Source organism: Corvus kubaryi, unplaced genomic scaffold (genome assembly GCF_017639235.1).
Source record: "Corvus kubaryi isolate FWS band 111438036 unplaced genomic scaffold, C.kubaryi_AGA036_p1.0 split1-131, whole genome shotgun sequence".
In the NCBI taxonomy this organism is placed as follows: Eukaryota; Metazoa; Chordata; class Aves; order Passeriformes; family Corvidae; genus Corvus; species Corvus kubaryi.
Genome location: NW_024582073.1, coordinates 4,164,746 through 4,178,173, shown reverse-complemented (window position 1 = coordinate 4,178,173; position 13,428 = coordinate 4,164,746). Strand labels below are relative to the sequence as shown.

At 35.6% G+C, this 13,428-nt stretch overlaps 1 protein-coding gene across 6 annotated transcripts in view; it reads left to right on the top strand.

Moving 5' to 3' along the window:
• Nucleotides 1-17: 17 nt before the first annotated feature.
• The window catches only part of CEP135 (centrosomal protein 135), a 36,772-nt gene continuing 23,361 nt past the window's right edge, over nt 18-13,428 (top strand). For 4 of the 6 annotated variants that reach the window (XM_042053455.1, XM_042053454.1, XM_042053453.1 and 1 more), the window contains exons 1-10: nt 18-137; nt 3,750-4,215; nt 5,474-5,638; nt 6,670-6,860; nt 7,370-7,537; nt 8,925-9,066; nt 9,482-9,566; nt 10,523-10,651; nt 11,781-11,996; nt 12,568-12,633. In XM_042053455.1, coding sequence (XP_041909389.1) covers nt 5,526-5,638; nt 6,670-6,860; nt 7,370-7,537; nt 8,925-9,066; nt 9,482-9,566; nt 10,523-10,651; nt 11,781-11,996; nt 12,568-12,633 — 1,110 coding nt within the window. In that variant the 5' untranslated portion in view covers nt 18-137; nt 3,750-4,215; nt 5,474-5,525. Of the gene's footprint in view, nt 138-3,749; nt 4,216-5,473; nt 5,639-6,669; nt 6,861-7,369; nt 7,538-8,924; nt 9,067-9,481; nt 9,567-10,522; nt 10,652-10,805; nt 11,118-11,780; nt 11,997-12,567; nt 12,634-13,428 lie in introns of those variants that run through there. The other 2 variants (XM_042053456.1, XM_042053458.1) reach the window with 2 other exon arrangements.

Genomic DNA, 13,428 nt, shown 5'->3' with positions numbered 1-13,428 from the left:
CGGCCGCTTCCGGCCCGTCGCCGCGGCGACGGGCCGGAAGCGGCCGCTGCTCCGCGCGCCATTTTCAAAGGTTCCCCAGCGCCCGGACATCGCGGCCGCTCCGCAGCGGCCCCGGCTGCCGGCGCCTGCTCTTAGTGGTAAGTGTGGTGAGGGCGGGACAAGTGGCGTAAACCTGTTTGGAAAGGGGCCGACCGCCCCTCTGTAGGTACAGACTGGGGTTGCTGGAAGGTCTGCAAGTCTTCCCTTTTAGGGAAACGGGTGATGAGCAGGCTCATTAATCGGAAGAGTTTTCTTGTGCTCCAGTGTGAATTTACAGGATATGGTGACAGGCTGCCCAGGAAGGTCGTGGAGTCTCCCTCTCTGTAGACATTCTAAACACGCCTGGACGCGTTCCTGTCACCTGCTCCAGGTGACCCTGCCTTGGCTGGATAATCTCTAGAGGTGCCCTCCAACCCTAACCGTTCTGGCATTCCATGACATTTTAGCGAAGAAATCTGTTTTTTCAGAACAAGTATTTTCTTTCCATTGGCAAGGTGCTGAGACTTCACAGCAAACGTATTGTACGAATATCTTAGTCAGAAATGAACTCCCAGCAAATCCAGTTGGGAGCAAACTTTCCTAAAGCAGGTGCTGGCTCACTGGGTGTATCTTGAACATGTTGTTAGAGCAGCTGCGGGTCACGGCACAGCCCTCAGCTGTACAGAGCCACGTATTAAGGCGCTGCAGTAGTCAAATGTTTGGTACCACTGCCTTTGGTACCTGAGCGAACAGGATGTGAACAAAAAGGAAAAAACCCTTTAACGTGTAAGTTCTGTTGAATGAAAAACTGCATTCGTCCATGGCCAAGATCCATCTTTGCTCTGCTTTTGTATTATTACATTTTCTTACTGAAAACACAAGTGTTGCATCTGCAGCAGTTAGTAACCTTCACTCACCATCAATTTTGCTGCATTGTTCTCAGAATGAAAGGAGGGCTTAGTCTGCTAAACATTTTCTGTTTTGCATTCTACCTTTAATAGCTAATGTAATACCTATAAGCATTGCTTCTTTCACACAATTTTATGCCAGCTGATTCTCTACTTAAAGCCTAGAGCAGTTGGCTCCACTATTGCCCATCTTTCACCTCAAGGTTCAATTTTAGACATTGGTGACTTAAAACAATAGGAAACAGTTCTTAGGTGCTACATATGTCTATTTCATAAACATCTGTATCTTCAAAAGACTGCTCATAGCCATCCAGGCATGTCATAAAATGCAGCATGTGAATGTTGTCACCTCTAGCAGTCTTCATGAGCAAAGGGGGAACAAAAAATGAGGCTGTTGGCTCTGAGTAATCTTCAGCGAGCAACTGAGAGATTTAGACATATTAATAAATCTGGTTTAGGAAATGCCTCATTTAAAGTACCATTCAATTTTCTCTTTTCTATTTTTCATTGAAAATGGAAATTTGATTTTCTTCACAGCAGCACTAAATTGCAGGAAATATTTAGATGATGAATGGTGTGAACTAGTTATGCAGCTAATGTAGCCTATCTCATGAGAGTGCTTTCCAGTACTTTGCAAACTTACAGACATCTAGTACGTGATATACCTTTCATCAGGACTCAGTTGTCATTCACAAGGCTATTAAGCTTCTTTAAAGAAAAGCATATTCTGAATTGAATTGAATTGACTGGGTGCAAATAATATAAAAAACTTGGATTTCCAAAAAGCTTTTTGAGAAGGTTCTTTACCAAACACTTAAGAAAGCAGGTCTCTGTCAGAAATGGAGAAAAGAAGCTAGTGATTAAAAAAGAGAGTAGAAAAGTACTACCTTACAGTGAATGTGCAGAAGATTGTCTGCTGTTTAATACTGACTAGTGATCTGAAAGAATGGGTTAATGAGGAAGGGACAAAATTTGCTCATTATATGGATGTATTAAGTGCAATCCAAGGATTGCAGAGGAGTTTCACTGGACTGAGTAATAAAATTAAAGAGTAGTGTTAATAAAGGCAAAGTGATACATGCTGTGGTCTCTAAAGTGGCAGTAACTGCTCAGAAAGTTGTGTCACTGTGAATGCATCTAATCTATGCTTTAGAGCAAACAGACAAAGTGTCCTGGTTTCAGCTGGGATAAAATTAGTTTTCTTCCTATTAGCTGGTGCAATGTTGTGTTTTGGATTCAGCATGAGAATAATGTTGATAGCACTGTGGTGTTTTGGTTGTTGCTAAGTAGTGCTTGCTCTCAGCAAAGGACTTCTCAGTGCCATTGAGGAACTGCACAGAAAGCTGTGGGGGAACATAGCCAGGACAGCTGATCTGAGCTGGCCAGAGTGGCATTCCACACCACAGAACTTCATGGCCAATATATAAACTGGGGGAGTTACCCAGAGTGGGGCTGACTGTGGTTCGGGGACAGGCTGGGCGTCAGTCATCAGGTGGTGAGCAATTGTATTCTGCATCTCTTGTATCTCTTGGGTTTTATCAATCTCTCTCTCTCTCCCTCTCCTTTTTATTCCAATTATTATGATTATGTTTTGTTTCAAGTATTAAACTGTTCCTATGGCAATCTACAAGCTTTGGTTTTTTTTCTCCCTGAATCTTCTCTCCATCCCTGTGGCAGTGGGGGGAGTAAGCAAGCCAACTGTGTAGTGCTTGGTTCGAAGCTGGGGTTAAGCCATGACAAACACTGATCAGTAATGTGAAAGAATGGGTTAAACAGCGGGGGACAAAATTTGCTCATTATGTGGACATGCTAAGTGCAGTCCAAGGGTGCCAGAAGACTGGACTGAGTAACGATGCAGGAATTAAGGAGCTGTATTAATAAAGGCAAAGTGATACATGCTGTGGTCTCTAAAGTGGTAGCAACCACTCAGAGAGATGTGTCACTGAATGCATCTAATCGATGCTTTAGAGCGATCAAAAAGGCAAATGGTAAGTTAGGAATCAATATGAATAGTGAAGGCTGCAGCCAAGAGTCTCTATGGCTGCTCAGAGGAAGGTCTATCAGGTACTATTATAATTATTTCAGTTCAACTTTAGGCCCTTCAAGTCCCTGCATTATAGGCTTATTTAAAGAAAATGTGTGTAGGAGTAAGATTTCACTCATGTTTTTTAGGTTTTTATATTCTTGCTGTGGCAATGGTCAAGAGACACAGGATATTGTGTCAGACAGGACTTGGATTCAACTGAATCAATGCATCAGTTCATATATTAATTTTGTATTTCCAGAAAAACAAATTTTCCTGATGTAGAAGTTATTAGATACTTTTTCATGTCATGGTAAGACTAGTGATAGACTAAGTTTAGGATACGAGATTTAAATTTTGGTAGTCTGTAATGACAGAAGTCTGAAATTACTGACACATAATTTCTTTCCAACAAAGGGTGTATGACAATTATTGTCTTTGAAGAGTTTAATATCTATTTTAAGCTTTCTGAAAGGAGATGCCTTTTGGACTTACACTACTACAGCTATTAATTTCCTGGGATTATTGTGGATCAGATGTAGCTTTGATATAAAATAATGTAAGATAATACCCTTTATGGTTTGATTCCAGTGGCAATAATGATAAATAAATGAAATAAATTTCAGGTTTTAGGAAGGAAAGTGATTCAACCAGCAGTTTGTCAGCACCTCCCAATATTAGATCATGTTTAGGTAACTGTACCTTAAATGCCCGTTGCAGGGGTTTAGTTAAATTATGTATGTACTTCCTAGCCACAGTCACTGGAGTGCTAACATATGTCCATTTATTTTTCTTTGCAGTTACTGCAGAAAAACTCCATTCCTGTACAAGCTGTGACAGTTTTGTTCTTGATATTTCTTCTTCAAAATTTTCTCAATTTGATTAGTAAAACAATCTTTGCTCTTTCTAAAACACAAGATTTCAAACAAATCTAATGAACAATTTTAAGGTAATCTAATCTTTTTAACTGATACAAGCCTTCTTAAAGAGAAGATGGGCTCAGGAGTTACCAGTTTTCTTCTGTAGTAATATAAGATGTATTCCTGAGACTCAGTCTAGACACAGTAACACAGTCACACTTTTCCTGAATTCAACACAGAATCTTCAACTTTAATGCAGAAATACCAAGAACTTGTCACTTTAATCTCTAATCTTTGGCTGTCAGAGGAGTATGAAGAGCATTTACTACACATCAGGACACTGACTTCCACTTAGCACACTGGTGGAAAGTGTGGCACCGCCTCCTCCTTCAGCCATCCCAGCACGGTATGTAAGGGGTCGTTGTCCGTGCCATTGCTTAGTTAATATCCCAACATCCTGAATCTCTTCAAGCAAATATTTTTGGTAGTACCCAGAACAGATGCTGTGCTTATAGGGCTGGTGATTTTCTCTCATCTACAGAGCAGTACCCGGTTACCACAGGCCTGTTGCTAGACTTCTTTGTAGTGTTTTAATAGAACGAGATGAAATCTTAACTTTCCAGCATTAGATATGAGAGAAACACACACATTTTCCTCACTTTATTGTTAATAGTTAATTTCAAATACCTGCATGTATTTATTTCTTTTTAAAATCTGGAGGATTGTGATGATAGTTTGGATTATCTCTATATTCTGTTCCTTTTGTATGACCTGCAAACACCACCTCCTTGAATTGGTAGTTTGGCTGCTGAGGTCTTTGCAGCCAATAGGTTAATACTGAAACTTCTGAAGACATTTGAGGGAAAAGGTTTTACAGAAATAACTACTTTTCAAAAATATTTCTAACTATTGAAGAGATGTTTTCACATATTAAGAAACATAAGCTTTAGTACTTGATTTGTTTTCTCATTCTGTATCTAAATTCAGAAGGACATAATGATATAAAATTTCTTCTTGCCTCAAATGTACTTGAAAAAACCAAAATTATCATTTGGATTCAGACACAGTAATGCTGATCCAGTCCCCTTTAGATCAACTTAGTAATACAAAGATAATTAATCAGTCAATTGAAAAAACCCCAACTCTCGTCCTTGAACTGTATTTTCCAGAAAACGATACAAGTATGACTATAGTATGCCAGTATTTTTTATCTTTCCTGTTTTTTGTCATAGAAAATAGATGTTCAAAGTTAATCTGTCTTCAAGATTTTACATATTTTATGCGATTTTAGAAATGGTTGGCATAAGTTATATTAAGTACTGACTTGCAAACTTTGAAAGTAAGATTTATATATGGAAGAAAAAAGTATGAGTTTTTGAGAATAATCTGTCAATTTGTATTGTGTAATATACAATGATGACCATGATTCAAGAAAATCAAATATAATGAGAAAACTAACTGCCAAGGCAAATACTTATTTTTAAAGGAATATCTAAATATGTTTAAAACTTTTCAGTTGCAGTCATCCTTTTCTGATTTGCTTAAATTTTAAGGACATTCTTATGCACTGTGTTTCCTACAGAAAAAAAAGTTCTTTTCCATTACTTTTTTCTATATTTTTCCTTCTTTAAAGGGCAGATGCTGTAACCGACAATCTTTTGCAGGTGTCCTGTTTTTCTTGACTGTGGCAAAAGCAGCTTTGGAGGTGTGTTTACAATGAGTACAAATGCAGAGCGAAGGTTCATTAATCTCAGGAAACGTCTGGATCAGCTGGGCTATCGGCAGTCACTGGGAGTGGAGAGTTTACCTTTAGTGGAAAAGCTTTTTAGGTATTCAAGAGATTCATTAAAAAAATAGTAATCATATAGTAGGTATTGTTTGATTTTTGACATGTAAGGAAGAAGGCTTAATCTGAGGATTATTTTCTAGCAATGTTATTTCAAGGGTAACATTAAGTTCCTGTAGTAGGTACGGGATTATGACATGCATAAGTATGTACATACTTATGACTAAATATGATGAAGTCAAATGCATTTGCTTAAGTGATGGTAACATCTTAAGATTTAATTTAATTCAGTAGAATTGCTTCTAAGGATCTGTGGTGTAGGAAAATTCAAGTTTTCTAACCTCATAAAAGAGCTGAGAATAGTCACTATTGATATGTGATTAAAAGGACACTTTTATAACTGGTTGTATAAACAATAATTACTATTGCCTGTTCTGTGACTTAAAATAAAACATTCACATCTCCATTTATAATGACCTTATTTAGAGAATTTAAAATTTGTTAACTCTGTCCTTTTTACAAGGCACATAACAGAAAAACCATGAAATTTTCAGATTGCCTTCTTATTATATCTGCCATTTTGTGGCTTTGATATTATTAGGAATATAGTAATTTCCATAGTAATCCAGTTATATTTGTCTAAACACACAAATGTAGCTATTCTGGTTCTGTTGCTCTCTAGAATGTAATACAGATGGAAGAACCATAGCTAGGCAAATGTGAAGTAATCTGCCTTCAGCATTAAGTCTCATTCTTGTGTCTGCCAGGTAGATTTACTCTCTCCATCACTACCTTTGATGCTTATCAGAGGTAAACTCCTGATATTTATCAGCTTTATAACTATTTTGTTTTCTATTTTTTCTCCTGTTCATTCCTATTTACTGTTTTTTTAAACAGATGGTTCCTATCTTTCAGTTTTTCTTACATGACATTAATGTTTTGTTGCCTTTGTTTGAACTCATTTGTCCCCCCTCTTGGGGAAAAGGTTTTGTTTCTTAGGTCATAATAAACATTTGCATCTGCAGCGTGAAGGCTGATAACATTGCTAAGACATCTGATATTCCTTTATCCTAGTGACTTAGTTCATACAACTGAGAGTTTGCGCAAATCAAAGTTATCTTCTGGAAAAACTGAAAAAGAATGCAGCAATTATGATACTATTTTGGAACCTTATAAAACAGAGAATGCTAGACTTACCAGGGAAAATAACGATCTACATTTAGAAATACTAAAACTGAAAGAGCATTCTGATCGTCATGTTAAAGGTAATATACAAATGATGATGCACTTTTGTAATCCTTACATGCCAAAATAAAATTGTGGCTAAATCCTTGATCTGCAGATTCATGTATCTGTACTAATTAGTGAGTGTGAGTGGTCATGGAATTTGGTGCCTTCAAGGAATTAAGGTTCAGGCTCAGACATTTCTTTTGCTGTCAAAAAACTTAAGTTCTGCAAATTATTGTTTTAATAAGACATGAGAATGTTAGAAATATTAACATATACTTTCAATACCTTGAAATGGTATTTTTTAATTGAAAATTAAATTCTGCTGTTAACTGTGCCTTTGTTCCACAATGAGTGTTTATCTGTAAAACATGTATAAATACGTATTTTTGTGTGTTTGTTTGTAAATATATGCACATATGTATGTGTATTTGATAGTTTTATGCTATGGAAAAAGAATACAGGATTCTCTTTATGCTTATTTTGGTGCTACTAGGAAAAACAATAGTGAATAAGAGAGATAATACTGCTTTTCTCTCCCTTGAAGATTTGAAAGCTTCCTTAAGGAGGGTTGAACATGAAACATCTGACTTGAAATTTTTGAATAACCAATATATACATAAAATTAAAATGCTGGAAAAAGAGACCAAAGCCAAGACTGAAAAAATTCAGCATCTTCAGGAGAGGAATCTGCAAGCAGTGGTGCAAACACCTGGTGAGTGTAAATAATCACAGATATTTCAACTTTTTTCTGGGCTTTTTTGGATCTTCAGAACATAATATTTTTTCCTCTAGTAAGAGGAGTTATTGTGGTAAAATATCCAGTAGAGTAACATTACCCTTTGAAAGTTTTGGCTCTGAATTCTGTAATTTCTCTATATGAAGTTTCATTAGGTCATCACTTGCGTTAGGGACAAATTTGAATGCAAACGTAGATTGAACAGAAGACTATTAAGTTAAAATGTGACTAGAAAGCTATTAATCAATGGCTATTTTTTTTATTGCTGCATCTAATTTAGTCAGAGGCAGATTGTTTGAGCCTTGCATATTTTTGACAGGTAATTGATGTGTAAGTGAGAAATTCAGATTTTTGGAACCAAGATCTAAACACAGCAAGATGCAAATACGTCTACAAATATTCCAACCCTCTAGAAGCTTACAGTATTTAAAGGGTTTTTTGATAACTTAAAATGTTCTAGATGTTACTTTGAGGTTAATGTCTTTCTCCAGGGTGTCCTTTTCCTTAATTTTTTTCAAGCTAAGGGAGATAGAATTATTTTGTGACATTTTGAAACTGTCTTTTTTTCCAAGTCATTGAATTATATACATATTTTTGGCATCTAAGGGAAATCAGTGGATTGCTAGGAAAAATTAAAAGTCCTCTTTATTTTTCCATACCTTTCTGCACTTCATGTCCTTTGCTTCAAAGATGACATATTATGCTTTTGTTTGTCTTTCTGCATACTTGCCCTTTGGTCACCAGTCTTCTAGGATTTTTCTATACTACATCATCCAATATTCCATGTTCTTATTTAATCATATGATGAAGAGTAAATGTTCTGTCTGGAAATAATACTATCTTTTGCTTTTTTTCTAAATATGTTATTATTCAAGCTAATAGCATGCTCTGCTTGATAAGCAGTAGAATATGATATTCACTGAAATGACAACAGAGTAGAAGGAATAAAAATATTACTGAACAGTGCAGAGGTTAGTTCAGTCATAAAATAGTTCTTAAATGTGAAAACCAAATGTCTTTTGTGATGTTTTGATTTAGCTTTTTTAGTAAGCTAAATCACTAACAGCTTCAACAAGTTTGAACTATGGAATATTTGGGATCTTAAACACTGGGGAAAATTACTTGTACTAAACTTCGTGTGTTTCCTTACTATAATAGTGGACTTTGACAAAACTGATACTAACCTGCAAGAATGGTGTTGTCTAGAGTATGTGAATTTTATCAACTTACTGCAGAAGGATTAAAATGGTGAAATGTGCCCGTTCAGAAGCAGTAGAATAAACAGGAAAATTAATTTTGTATTAGAGAAGATGGTTCCCTTGCTTCAACTCCAAGTAATATGCCTCTGGTTTTGGGCTTTTAGGTGGCAGGAAAAAAAGCATTCCCTTCAGGCGTCAACGCATGCAGATAGACCAGCTTGTGCCCCCATCAAGTGTCAGTGCCTACCCAGTGCCTCAGCCAGAGGACCCTTACATCGCAGACCTCCTGCAGGTGGCTGATAATCGGTGAGCCAGAGAGCTTTGTAATTTTGAACTGTGGGTGTGTCTTCAATTCTCGCCGTCCTACTCTTTTTGGTTGATAAGTTAAATTAATCTGCTCCCAGTTGAGTCTGTCACTGGTAACAGTAATTGGTAGATGATCTCCCTGTCTTTATCTTGACCCATGAGCTTTTTCATCTTTTCTCCCCCATCCTGTTGAGGAAAGGAAGTAAGACAGCATCTGGGTGAGGGACTGGCAGCCAGGCAAGGTCAACATGCTACAGTATCTCAAACAACTGCTTCTGCATTAATATTTTGCATGAACAAAACTATTTCTTTGTGAAATATTTGGGTTCAGGAGCAAAGAGAAAATGCTAACATTGAATTGCGTGCATACAATTCTTCCATGAATTCACATAAAAAATACAGTACTACATTTCAGAATTCAAGAACTGCAGTCAGAAGTAGCAGAGCTACAGGAAAAACTGGAGACATCTGAATGTGGAATGAAAAATTATAGCAAACAGGTATGTTTATATCATCATTAGCAGTGGTATTATTGTTTTATTATTAATATTAGTATTATTATTTGGGTGTCATAGCTATGGCAATGGCCTTTGTTTTAAAAACCTTCTTGGGAAGGCATTTGTAGGGCTTGTGAAATACAGTTATTCTAACTTGCCTATGTTGAGCAGTTTCTCTCCTCTGCTTTTGGAGACAGCAGCAATGACAAAATACTTGTCTGGTGATTTTGCTGATACATTTTGTGTATTGAAATTGCATTAAATAAGCTAAATTTGACAATCATAAGTAGAATTTGTCAACATTTTTTTAGTGCATAAGTGTTAACTTGTCCAAAATAGTAATTTGATCTACATAAATCTTAGGATAATTTTTTCACTGCTCGGACTGGTTATATTTTTAAAATTTTTGATAGTTAATTTATGAACAACAGATTTTACAATATTTTAATGAGAGTGGATTGTTATGTACAATCTTTAAGTAATGGAATTACATCAAATGTTCTTATGTTACTTCTTTCATAATCTAGGGATTTCTTCTTTCTTCACATCTTGGTTTTCCTCTTCCAATATTTCCTTTTTTCCAGTGACTGGAATAATCACTAAGTTAACTTACTTAGAAGTTTTTTCCCTAACTTTAAGTGTTAGTCTCAATTAAGTTGCAGCATTCATTAACTTCACATTAAGTTAAAATTGTTTGGTTTTCTTCAAGAATGTAAAACAGTAGGAACTGTTTCAGTTTTTCCTTACAAATTGTATTTGATTAATTTATTTCTCTTTCAAAGATATAACTTTTTTCAGAAGAACTGAGAATAAAAAAAAAAAAAATATATATATATACAAGTTGAAATTGAATTTTTAGTTGCTTATCTTTTTACTGAATAATACGTGTGTGTTTATTTAAACAAAGGGTCTATTAAAGGGTGTATAAGATACTACAGCATTGATTTTGTCCCTCAAAGGTTGAGATAAGAGACAAGGAAATCGAGCGCTTAACACTGGCATTGGATGGTGGGCGTTCTTATGAGGTTCTCTCGCTGGAATCGAGAACTAAAAGTAATGAGAAGCTCATTTCCCACTTGAATTTACAGGTAATTCATTTGTTTAGTCAAACCTAAAAATATTGGTGATCCAAAACACCCCACAAAACTTCTAGCTCTACAAAAAATCACTATAGATATAAAATCAATCAATTGAATTTGCCTTTCTTTTTAGGTGGCAGTGTTTCTTGTCGAAGGAAATTTCATTTCTTGTTTTAAAAGTCTGTCAGAAAGGTTTTGGTAAAGAATTCCATGAACGCACATCTGTACGGAGTATGTTAATCTGAAAGGATGCAGCAAATTTTTGTATACACAGTTTTCAGCAAGTTTGAAAATCCTTTTATTTGGTTAGAAAGTTATTGCATACATGCCATTTATGCTTTAAAAAATAACAATGGTGTATGCAATTATGATAAGGAGTAACCCTGTAGATACTCTCATGAGAAGAGTGTGGAATCTTCCTCATGGATCTCAGATGGTCCCCACCTTTACTCCAACACAGGCTTGTGAGGAAAGGGTAAGCTTAGGATAAAGGTGTTTGTATTTACTGTGCATGTTAGCATGTGTTCAATACTGGTCTCCGAATGAGAATTTCAACGTGAGCTGGAGTACAAATCAAGTAAAGCATATCTCTGGATTTGTACCATCAATTCTCTGGCTTTTCTCACGTGAGTTAGAGGTTTTGTGTATGACTGTGCATGATGTACAGTGGCAGGGGAGCCACATTGAAGAGTTTGTTGGCTTAGGTTCAGTGCTGCAAAAATACAGAATGAGCTGTGACTTGGAAGCAGTAAAGCTGTGCTCAGTGATCCTGAATTAGTAAGTCATGATGAATACAAATTGATTGTACAGGGAGTGAGCCCAGAGCTGCATGAAGCTGGTTTTGTACCATCAAGACTATTTGCTCAGCCTCAGTCCCAATATACCACTTTCATTTGACAAGAAATGTATGGTTATCTTTCTATAGCAGTATTCATGACTATGAGAGAGCTCATAAAACTGTATTTCTTTTTCAGGTTGATAAGCATTAAGTTCTAAAACTAGAAAATCTGGCCATTTTTAACAAGATATCATTATTTTACTATGGATGTAGAGATACTGTATTTCAGAAGATTGGGAGGAACTTTTGCTACCTAGTTTAACAATGCATATTAATATTTTAACAAAAAATGTCTTTCAGATTGAGTATCTTCAGCAAAAAAACAAAGAACTTGAAAATCGCATTGAAGATCTCTTGGACACTGAACAAAATGTGACTAGTGAGGTAGTGGATTTAAGCAATAAAAATGAAGAACTGTGTCAAGAACTGAATGAAATAGATCACTTGGCACAGCAGTTGGAAAGAGACAAAGAAATAGTGCTTGAGACTGCAGATAAGGAAATAGGAGAAGCAAAGGTAATCACTAACATGTCACAGATTGAAGGATCTGCTCCATTTTATTTGGCTTTATATCTTCTAATTGCAATGCAAGACCTATTGGCTACTGAAAGGAAGATTAAAAAGATTTTTTTTCCAGTTTTCTTAGCATCACACAGAATTTCTCACTTAAAGTCGATTAATCACAACAATTTTGTCTCTTTACTGTGTTAGGTTAGATGACTTTAGTTGAGGGTCAATCTGTTCTTTCTTCTTCTATTAGCTTAGTATGAAATAAAATGCTGAGATACTTAAAGCTATTGCTAGGTAATGCATATTTGCAACAGCAATGAATATGTTTGGAGGGTTTTTTTCTATGAGGAGTCATGCAATGATTAATTTAATTGTTGTGCTTCGAATGACCATAGGTGTTTATACCACAAATTTTTTGTGCTTTCACTTCATAGGAGCTTTAATACTTTATAATAAGGAACTAACTATACTTTATTTCTTACCAAAATAGTCTGCTTCCTTACTTTTTTTGTAACAAAGGAATTGTTGTCATTTTGAATATGTAACTCTTAACATATAGGTTAATTTTGGTTGATAGAAAGAAATTGAAAGAAAACACAGTGAAATACAGGATCTACAAGAAACAATAACACGGCTTAAATCAGTAAGTAAAAATATTTTCAGTTCTTGTTTGTACCATTTTTATCATGCTGTCATCCATGTGATTGTTTCATTTATTATAAAAAAATATCAATTTAACAATTAGCAAGAGAACTTCTGTAGTACTCTGAAACTCTGTTGTAAGAATTACTAATTAATGAGTGAAAGAGTTAGAGAAGCTACATCATATTGTTGCAAAAATAAACTGAAAGAAATCTCTGTAGACAGTATGGTTGACTATGTCCTTATTGTACATTTCCTTATTTCTGAAGTTATAATTTCCATTTGCCACAATCATATTTGTCACAAATGAGTTACAACATCCTAGAGGATCTTTATGTTTAGAAACTCCTTTGTCTTTTAAATGGCATGTGAAAAAGTATCCAGTATTTGGCTCACTCAGAAACAAAGCATAGGGCCAGATGAAAAACATCACTATCATCAATTCTTTGAAGAATTGATAATAAACTCTTTCTTTAGGAATATATAGGAACTTGTGTGTTAACTGAGTACAGGGTTTTGTTTCAGTCTATCTAGTGAACTTGCAAATACGAGACTACTTAATTTTCAGTGCATCACAGGAAAGATGTGCCAAATAGCATTTGATTGGCTTCAGAGTTGCATTGACTGAGATGCTGTATTGTAATGTGCTTTAACACCAACACTGTTACCAAATGCTGTTAAAATTATTTATTGCTTTAGTTGTTAATTTTTTTTCCTGTGTTTGTATCCCACTATCCTACTGGTTGGTTTGCTTTTCTTGTTACTGATTGCAAACTGTGTAAAAAGTAATGTTGAC